The 10,858-nt window shown below is 37.2% G+C and overlaps 1 protein-coding gene across 1 annotated transcript in view; it reads right to left on the bottom strand.

Annotated features, from left to right (window-relative positions):
- Positions 1–610: 610 nt before the first annotated feature.
- Positions 611–10,858, bottom strand: part of MINPP1 (multiple inositol-polyphosphate phosphatase 1) — a 39,836-nt gene continuing 29,588 nt past the window's right edge. The window contains exon 5 of the mRNA XM_029283601.1: positions 611–2,775. Coding sequence (XP_029139434.1) covers positions 2,379–2,775 — 397 coding nt within the window. The 3' untranslated portion in view covers positions 611–2,378. The remainder of the gene's footprint in view (positions 2,776–10,858) is intronic.

Below are 10,858 nucleotides of genomic sequence, written 5' to 3'. Positions count from 1 at the left end.
AAGCATAAAAGGAAGTCCTTTCTCTCTTACCAATAATTATCCTCAACTGAGTTTATTTTTCATGAGTGAATGGGAATAGGAGCTCTCTTGCAGAGAGAAAGGCTTAGTGAATCCCATTCACTAAGTCCCTGCATGAAATCTGCTGTCTTCCCACACTCTGTCTTTTTTTATTGCCAATGTGTGTCCTGGCATCCATCTTCACCTTTAATCTGCATCAAATTCACACACAAAGCAGATTAAACAGAAAATAGTAATTAAACCTGTTTGAATTTAACTTGCATAACTGACTGCTTCACAATCTTAGCTATACTTGAACTTCTTGATCCATCATAACATTTCCCTCACATGGCTAAACCTTAATATAAAAGTCTTTAATATACTGCCAATATAATATACTGTCAAATGACAATGAACTTAAGTCATATGATGAGTTATCTTGTTTAACAAGGATTTGCAAAAGAAAAAGCTGAATTGCAAGAAGAGAATTACACACCTCTTGAAGCCTTATCCAGTTTATATTCAGTAACATATTTAACACACATGCTGTATTCCATTTAACGGAAGACCACAAAAGGAACGAACGGTTCTAAAATCAAAGCAGCTATGAGTCTTTTGCCTATAATAATGATTTTAATTGTACTAGTAGGTTTAATGATCAATGTTATTCTCAAACAGACTTCAAGTTAATGTCAGTTCTTAGCAACCACAGAAACAAGTTTTTCTCCAACCTGGTTCTTTCAATCTTGCAGCAGAGCACTCATCACTACTGTAAGTCTATCCACCTTGCTGTGTCATCCTCTTCTCTTTCCTTCCATCTTGATCAATAGAGCCATCATTGCAGATTCATTTCCTTTAATTACTTTCATTAAAAACCTTACAACTAAAAGCAAGTTTAAAATCCCTTTCTTCAAAGTCTATTGTAAGGCATCTTCTAATTTAATCCACTTAATTCAAATTGCTTTTCTTAAAATGTATAAACTGATTTAAAATTAACTCTAATCTGATTTATGCTTAAACAAGAAACCCCTTGCTTTGGATGTCTGATCTTATATATATATAGCCGTGTTTCTTAAAACACATGATTTTAAGGTAGCATCTGTTGTTCACATATGATTCAAAAGAAGAATTTAAAAATATCTTCTTGATAAAATGAATCCAGCATACTGGATGGGAATTCTGGGCGTTGAAATCCACTCATTTTAAAGTTGTCAAGTTTGAAAAATATTTATTTACACAGTGAGAAGACATACCTTTTAAAGATTAATGAGAAATTTCACAAAAGCACCATATACAAGTTATACAAATCTTTATAACTTGTAATATAACCTACCCTATAAACAGCAGTTGGCAGCTAACCGCCCTTGGACTGCAGGCAGTCTTAATAACTTGTATTTGTCCCCCCAAAATTATGAGATTGAACTGCAGAGATACAGAAGCAAAATGGCCTTCATTTCAAAAGTGTGAGATTGGTTTGAAATGATGTTTCGGAGTTAGAATGGTGGACGTTTACTTCCCAAAGATCTCGCACTCCCATTCTCATTGTTTAAGCCCTCTCTTTCACACCCAAAATAGATTAAATTTCAGGCAATTTTTCAGGTTTTGAAAAGACCACCTGCTGTACAGAATGACTTTATCTTTTTTGGATTCTGAACAAAACCCACTAATTCTTCACCTTCAATATGAATACAGAAGAAGGCAGTTGGAATAGTTAAATACCAAAACTGGAATGGCCTTTGTCCAAAGTTGAAATGGCCTTTGTCCAAAGTTCACAAGCCCTCTTTTTCTGGTCCTAGAAGATGAACATTATTACTAGACAAAGTCTACCATTAAAAATAAATGACTGAATCATGGAATGATCAGTTACCACTTTGCTGTCCAAATGTATGCCAAACCTCTAAAATGTGATACAGAGAAATAAATATTTAGACAATTCACATGGCTGCAAAATTCCCCTGAGATTGACAGGAATATGTGAAAGAACCTTGGAATTGAAGGTAAGAAATACTTGTTGAAATCCACCTTTTTTTACAAGTTAGCATTCCAGCAGCCATTTTTCATCATCATTAATCACAGTAATCACAGCCAGTGCAATGGAGTAAGCTGAGTGCTAAACACTATGTCATTACTTTTCAATCATTTCTGATTTAGGAAAGGGAGAGTTATTTTTCATGAAAAGAGCAGTTTGTTTCAAGCTTTGGAAGTATGCCTTTTTTCAGGCTTCAGGTTTGATGCCATTTTTAGAAATTGCAAATATACATTTAAGGACTTTTTAAAACACTGCAGCATCTGCAATACACCAGTCTTAATAGCAAAAACATTACGATTTGCCTAAAATATGCATATGCTGAAACATTGGTGATCTTTTTTACAATGTCTCTTTATAACGAATTAATGGTAGTACCATTTTTCTTGATATTGCACACTTCTGCAAACTCACAATTCTGAAGGAAATATTTGTAATAGTTTTTCAGTTTGGTGTACAAAGAAACTGTTTTCCCTGAGTAGGTAAAGGGCAGGAGCTTTTCATTCAAAAGAATCTGAACCTTATACTCATCTTTAGGAGATCTAGCTTGATCACAATGATAAAGCACAAATAACAAATTGGCAGCATAAGGGACGATACGGCCACTACGGAACTTGCGTTTTGACTGACTGTGATAGTTGCTGGCATTAAGAGGCACTTTGTCTTTAAAATAGCCCATGAGTGCGAGAAGTGGCTGAAGAGTCTCTGCATGTCCAAATTGGATGATCACTGGCGAAGAAATAGGTTTTGATCTGGAAAGTTAAAAAGTCAAGAAAGAAATGATTACTCAAATTTATCCAAGTTCGGATGAATATGAAACTACTGTTTTGTTACTAGGTGCTGTAGTCAAATCTGCTAATAGAAAAACTAGATTTAGTGATAGTGATTCAAAGCTAAGATGATCAATTTAGTTGGAAAAGATCATGCTTTGATCAAATAATACATTTAAATAATGGTCAGTTCCTCAAAATAGGGCTAATTTTTAAAACCCTACCCAAAATATCTCAAAAAACAATGACAAAGTCTCTAGCAGACTACAGAGGCCAGTTTCCTGAGCTGTTTGCAGAGCACCTGGCCATTTCATTGGAGAAGTCATGCTCTGCTTCTAATACTATATCAGAAAAATTCATGTGACTTGGCTAAAAGTCTGCTATGTATTTTCATAATCCCCCACCTGTACTGTATCCTTATTTTCCCCAAGGTGATCCACTTACTTCTGCTCAGAAATCTATAGTGAGAATTATTCCCAATTCCCTTTTCTCTGACTATACCCATGTTTTTTTCTATTATTATGGTTAGTGACACAGTCAGCCATATATTTAGATAGCATCTGACATTTTTATCCACTTGTCAAGTGATTTTGCCAATGCTAATAGCGTTCAAGTGGCCCTCCAGATGTTTTGGAATTCCATAGGGCATCTTGATTCCCCCAGTTTTCACTATTTATCCCCTATTGTTTGTAAGGGTGATATATTTGTCCAGTATCTTGGCTGCATATATGGAAAGTCTTGAGCAGCAATTCTATTTCAGATAGTCTTTTTCACATAGCTTCAGTTCATATTGTTATTATTATTTTAGTTTGCTTTTATAAAAGTATATTGTGGTCAACTCAAAGTGGTGAATGCATCTGCCTATTTTTCAACGAACCTGTGAGTGGGCTAGGCTGAGAAGGAGTGACTGGCCCAAGTCACCCAACCTGCATTCATGCTTAAAAGAAGCCTAGAACTCAAGTGTCCTGTTTTCTTGCCCAGCATCTCAACCATTACACCAAACTGACTCTTTACATATTTATATCTCTAAAGGCTTGATAATATCTGCAGATACAGCTTGTCCTTACTTTAAGAAATGCCTAAAGTCCTAGTTGCGTTCTTTTCATCCATTTATTTATTTATAGGACTTATGTGGCTGCCTATCTCACATACAACAACTAGGCTGCTCAGCAATCCATAAAAACAAAGGTACCCTCCCTGCTAGGGTATCTTATGATATTCTTGTCTATGATTTCCTTTTATGTATTTCTAATTTCTTTTGTTCCATTAAATTATTGCATCCATTGTTCCTTGCTTCACCGCAAAATGCCTCTTTGAATATGCACATGAGAGCAGACATCGTTTTCCTTTAAATGCTTTTCAATATGCACTTTTTCTAGGGGTCTGCCACATTTAGCTAAGCTGAAAATGCATCCGCTAGCCCTTTCATTAGTAATAAATAAGCTCTTCACGCAACCTTTCGAGTTTTGTGAGTCACTAAGATAAGGATGCAGTACAAAACAGATGATACAAAGTCTGTATGCTGCAAAGCATTACAGTGACAGTACAATATAAAATATTGTAAATACATAGTTAAGTGAAATCTCACATTACTGTGAGCATATTTTCCAATCTGTAGTTCATTGCTATGACTAAAAACCTATACGTTGAGTCTATTTTTACATTCTGGGGGTTTCTAAGTATATGGATAAACCACATCCAAAGTGATTTTTTTTAACAGCCTAATGTGATGTGTGCACTAGTACTTTGTTTAAAGTTTCTGAATACAATATAGATTAGTGTACAGATTATTGAAATTTGTAGTGGATACAAATCAGAAACTGGCCTTAATCCTTCCTATCCTGGTACTCTTTAAATGTGGTAGACTAGGACTTTCTTTATCCAACCAAGCAGTCAAAGCCCATTCAGACTGTTAGATGATGAGATCTGAAGGGCAGGGAAGTTTGGCTAGCGCTAGATGTATTATCAAGGCTAGAGTTTGTAGCTTACTGTTCCCAAACAAACCAGATAGTAAACTAGGAAGGCCTTGTTATTTGAGATTGATCCAATAAATTATCCAGTAAAAAAGGATATATATATGCAGTGCTATCTTCATTTTAGATATCAAAAGGGTTTTGCGGCTCCCAGTGTTTTGTTTTCAGTGGGTCCACGTGGCTCTTTGAGTGTTTTGGGTTGCCTACCCCTGGCTTAGGGTCATTTCATTACTGACTAGATGACATCATCAGTGCTAGTAAGCAAACCCCACAGTCAGTAGATGTTACCTAACTGAGTAATGAAACATCTGCAAGCAAACAACCAAGCTTAGAGAGCACTAAGGTCTCCACAGTTCAATCAGATATACTTCATATATTCTATTTCTGGTTTGCTTAGCTGCTCATATTAGTGGGAAAATTCAAATAGGAGCAAAGAGGATGTGTTCACAAGATACAATATTCTGCAGAATTACCATTCTGAGCTAGCAAGTCCATAGTTTAGTATTATAAGAGGAATGCTTTTACTTATATGGGTTAATCTATATCATGTAAAAGGCAACAAAGTTCAGTTAATTGTTTGATTGACACATTTGTAGTATATTGCTTTACAAACTCATTACACAGCATTACTGATATACTGATTTTGATATAAAATCAGGCGAGCACATTAGTCAAGAGATATATTTCTGAAAGGGAAGGAAGGGTGAGGAACTTAGCATGACTCCATTAAGCCATAATGACGTTTATTAGTGTTTGCTTAACATGCTATATGAATGAGCTAACTGTACTTTATGTAATAATCAATGACTAAACAAATATAGTGTGGCACAATTTTGTACTCAGCCAAATTCATTTACAAGTTTTTGTAATTAAACCAATATTAGAGTATTAGTCTTCAGTCAGAATGAACTTAGTTCTGCCTTATTTCCTTCATTGAAAACGTAATTCCTCACAACTCTAATATTAAATTCTCATAATAACGATGACTAAGAGGATTTAGGATTTACTAAAATATTGACCAGTCTTATGCAGGAGAGGTACAATTAAGTAGTTTCTTGAAGTAATATAAATTAGCATGGATTCTTGAACAAATGATTAGAAACAGATACAATTTACTTTAGAAAAATAAGAGTTCTGTAATAGTTTTCTGTGTACTAAGCTGTCAATACAAATACATTTGTTCTTTTTATTTTATGAAGGCAAAGGGTGATGTTTGATAATCCTGTTTGACCATAACAACGTAATCCTGTTTGACCATAACAACCATAACCCACATAAGCCAACAAACCTTGATTGCTGTTCAAAAAAGATGTCTTTCTCAAAAACCCATGAACTCTTGACAAGAACTTTCCTTGGATCTATTATCTTGTTGTGTAACAGAACACATTCACTTGCCCAAAAGGACATTAAGCAAAAGTATCTAATCAACCAATACAAGTTTTTAGTTTAACTCCAACCTTTTCTTTGACCTGCACTTCAGGACAACTGGCAACTCATGGATAATAGGAGTTGCTTCCAGGGAACCAGAAAATGAGTGCCTGGATAGAGATATCCAATTTGAGCTAACAAACTGATGTTTTCTAATGATTAGGCTGGGCCCTTTTTGTGTGTGAACCTGTAGAGCTACTGGGAATAAGAACTGACTTGAACTGTTAATTTTTTTATTCTGCTCCATCTCTTTTTTTAGGCAATTTTGGTATTTTTAGATTACTCTATGTACGTAAATGGTAACTGAGCAACAAGAATGAGTTTTCCTTCTACATTATAAATCAGAAGACCATAAGCTTTCCAACCTGCTGCCAAAGCCTTGGGTGTAACCCCTAGAAGCTCTCCAGTAAGTACTGTTGCACTGTAAGGGTTAATGTGACAGATAATGAAATTTAATTATTCAATACATGGAACATAACTTTTATCTGTATCCCATCTTTATTATTTTTTTACAAATAACCCAAGATGGCAAACCTATTCAACACATGCCTCCTATTATCCCCACAAAACCACCCTGAGAGGTAAGTTGGGCTGAAACTGTGTTACTGGCTCAAAGTGACTTAATTGGTTTTCATGGCCAAGGTGAGATTAAAACGCACTGTCTCCAGCTTTCTGGCTTGGTGCCTTAATCACTATATAATTATATTTATCAACTAAACTAAATCCAACTTAATTTTTGTCTGACTCTGCCTTCCTTTTGACGTGTGGCCCTAATCAAGGAAAAATTGCACAGAATCCAAAGCACAAACAGGAATGTTACCGAAATCTGCTGTTCTTGTCATTATTAATATTTTGGGACAATATTTTCTGCATTCCATTGGGGACGAAAGAAAGGTAACAATGTTGTAAGGGTAAAGAAGAATCCAAGTATACCTAGCCATATCTGTTCTGAGATTTTAATGCCGCCCTTGTGCTTAGAAATGCCTCTGTACAAACTCCATCGTTTGTTACCAAATTTCATGTGTATAAAACTGTTTTACGGGTGACTCTCAGTTAAAGACCACTCATTCAACAATTGTTCAAAATGTGAAGGCAACGAATGAGTGGGACTTATGACCAGTCCTTGAAGTTCAGGCCATTGCGGCATGTCCATAGTGTGAGGCTCTTGGCAATCAGCTTGCTCTTATGATGGTCCAACACTCATGTGATCAATATTTACAACCCATCTGCTCACTTCCCACCAAGAAAGTCAAGGGAGAAGTTGGCAAGGAAGATTGCACATCGTTGTTGGTGGAGGTGTAGTTTTCTCCTTCCTGGAACACTAGCAGGGTAACTGAAGGTCGTCTGAAGTTATCTGAAGGTTAAATCATTGCAACTGGAGTTAAATTTTATATCATTATTAAAATCTAGTCCAGCTGCAACGATTCAACCTTCCGGCATATCTGCCTGGATGATTGAGAATCTTCACTGATACTAGCAGGGTAAGCTACTAGGTATAAACAGGGAGCAAACCACACAGACTAGCACTGATGACATTATCTATTCAGGAAATGAAATGTAAGCAAACAACCAAACTCAGAGAGTGTCAAGAACTCCATAATTCAACTCTGAGCTACATATATTGTTTTCTATTGAGATAGAATATTGCTTGCTACTAAACATTGTAAATAATATTTTTAATGAGGGGTTTTAGCAGGGAAGATGTATGTTCCTAACATCCACATATGCCTGCCAGATTTCTTTCAAACACTTCCCAATCTGACCCTCTTTCGTGTTTCAAGCTGTCTGATAGGAGATGCTATTCCCCCAGTGAAAGAGTTCCCCCTAAGCAGATGGCTACACCACTACCCTTATCCTTGAAAGGGGAAGTGTCCCCTCTCACTTGGAATCTGGAGGGAACAGGAGAGGAAGTCCCCACTCCCCAGGATTAAGCTTTTAAGTAAAAGACTCCGGTTTTTCCCTTTAACCAAGTTTACTAAGCTTAGGTGGTTTTGGAGCGCAAGAATAAAAGCATTTATTCTTGTATTTCAAGAAGAGCAATGAAGGAAACATGTTAAGATACAGGTTAAGTACACAAAGTACATCAGGTTGAAATCTGCATACGAAAGCTAGAAATCATTAACCTGTAAACAGGCTGAGCAAAGAAATAAAGATTTACAAGGGCAGGAAAGGGAGCAAAAGCTATTAAAGTGCCCAGTCAAACTTTCCTTAGCAGGTTTATCTTAAATGGTTCTGGTTCCAATAAAGGAGAATATTTGTAGCTCAGGGTTGAAATGAAGGGTCCTTGGTGCTTCCTGAGCTTGGTTGTTTTCTTGCAGACATTTCATTACCCACACTAGGTAACATCATCAGTGCTAGATACTGCTGGTTCTAGTTATCCCATCCTCAATTTCAGATCTAATGGATAAAAATATGCTCCCACAATCTTCTGTGTTAACCAGCTGATTGGAGACAACTAAACTTCTAACTTCTTCGCATTAGTCTCACCCTTGTCTTTTGTTAGAAGAGGATGATGGTTTTAATAGTAGAATACTTACAGAATACCCAGTGCCCCCTGATCTGCTATAGTTTTAGTGATAGTCCTCAACTTACAACCATAATTAAGCCCAAATTTTCTGATGCTAAGCAAGAGAATTGAGTTCTGTCCCATTTTATGACCTTTCTTGCTACAGTTGTAAAATGAATCACTGCTGTTGTTCAGTCAGTAACAGGGCTGTAAAGTGAATCTGGCTTCCCCGCTGATTTTGCTTGTCAGAAGGTCTCAAAAGGGGATCACATGACCTGGGACACAGCAACCGTCATAAATAGGAGCCAGTTGCCAAGCATCCAGAGTTTGCTTAGGTATGAGGGGATGCTGCAAGTCGTAAGTGTGAAAAATGGTTATATGTCACTTTTTTTCAGTGCCATTGTAACTTCCAATGTTCACTAAACGAATGATTGTAAGTCAAGAACTACCTGTACTTGTTTATGTAATTGTTTTACATAAATAAGTACAATAAATAAAACTTCTTCCCTCTCTGCAAACACTACTAACTCTATTGATTCAAAGATCTCTTGGGTTATAACAGGGGTCCTCAAACTTGGCCACTTTAAGACTTGTGGACTTCAACTCCCAGAATTCCCCAGCCAGCCTAAATTATACTTCATTCATCTGGGCCAGTTTCTATTCTGTATAAATGCAGTTCATTTGGGCACCAAAATCCTCCATGTGATTCCTGCCAAATACTATAGAAGGGGGGATTCCAATCCAGTATAATCATGCCTCAATAGTTCTGCAGGTAAATGTGACTATGCTTCAACAATTATTACTTATAATATTTTACTTATTTGTTATCTTGCCTTTTCTCCAAGAACTCAAATTGTCTTACATGGATATCTCCCTTCATTTTATCATTTTATCCCCACAACAGCAAGCTGACATGGTAAGGAAAATTAGGCAGAGTGACTAATTAATGACTAAGGTGGACATCTTGGTAGCATCTTCCTAGTATAGTACATTAACCTCTACATCAGGGTTTTTCAACCGGTGGTACGCGTACTACGTATGGTATTTTGCCACGGTATGCGACCGTCCTAGAGAAGTGTAGCGGGGGAGGGGAATGAGCCCAAGCAACCCAAGCCTGAAGGAGAGGCAGCTGCAGCTGCAGGACTGTCTGGGCTCAGCAGAAGCCCCAGGAGCCGGCAGGGCTCCAGCTAATTAGCGCTTCCCGAAGCAGCACAGAGCTGGAGGTGAACTGAAGAAAAGAGAGGCGGAGGAGAGGAGAGGCTATAACATGAGGTGGTTTGGGTGGGAAAGGAAAAAAAGACAATAGGGAAAGAGAAGGCGAACTCAGCAGGTAGGGAGGAAACAGGGACAGAGAAGAAGAAGCAGCTGTTGCTGGAAGAAAAGGTCCCCTGGTTCATTTTTTCCAGCCAGGAGAATGCAATCAGTGCTGATGAAATGAAAAGCCGGCATGTTGGAAAGGAGGTGGGTTTATTTAGTTCTGGATCAGCTGGCAGCTTGATTGGGTTACCATAAGCATCTTTGTACAGTTTTTACAGCGTTTCTAATTCACAGGCTCGGTTTGTGTGCTTTGGGTATTGGAATATTTTAGTCTGTATTTTAGGCTAGCAATGAGTCCAAAGTATTGACTTCCGTAGGTTGAATCCCTTTAAACAAATGTAATTAGTTTTACCCCCTTATCTTGAGTCTGTCTATGACTTTTAGAAAGTTTTCTTTGAAGATAAACAGCTTAATTTAAGGCTAAAGTTTCTCGCAATTGCCGGAGCCTTTCAGTCTCGGGAGCAACATTGTGACACGCCTAAGGCAGCTTAAAGAAAAAAAAACAGAGTTTATGTGTTTCTTTATTTTGTGAGCCTTTCTTGCTTTGCACTTGATTCCTGTGTCTTTAAGGGTACAAGGAAGGGATTGGAGGGGGGTGCATTCTTACTACACTGTGGAAAGAGCTCAGAAGGGAGAGAGGAAGGAGGCGCCATCTTATAAAGATCTGCTATATTTGAGTGGTAGTGGTGAATGGTGCCTCAAATCAATAGATGTTTTGAGACGGAAGTATCCAGACTTTTCTTGGCTTGTGTATAGACAAATTCAAGAGAGATGGCGAATTGATAAAAAAACTGCTTCTTTTATGGAAAATGGGAATTTTTTGAAACAAGTAAGGGATGAT

This window comes from Protobothrops mucrosquamatus, unplaced genomic scaffold (assembly GCF_001527695.2).
Source record: "Protobothrops mucrosquamatus isolate PMUCROS unplaced genomic scaffold, P.Mucros_1.0 scaffold149, whole genome shotgun sequence".
NCBI lineage: Eukaryota > Metazoa > Chordata > Lepidosauria > Squamata > Viperidae > Protobothrops > Protobothrops mucrosquamatus.
Note: the sequence above shows the minus strand (reverse complement) of the source record. Positions and strands in the feature narration are given on the sequence as shown.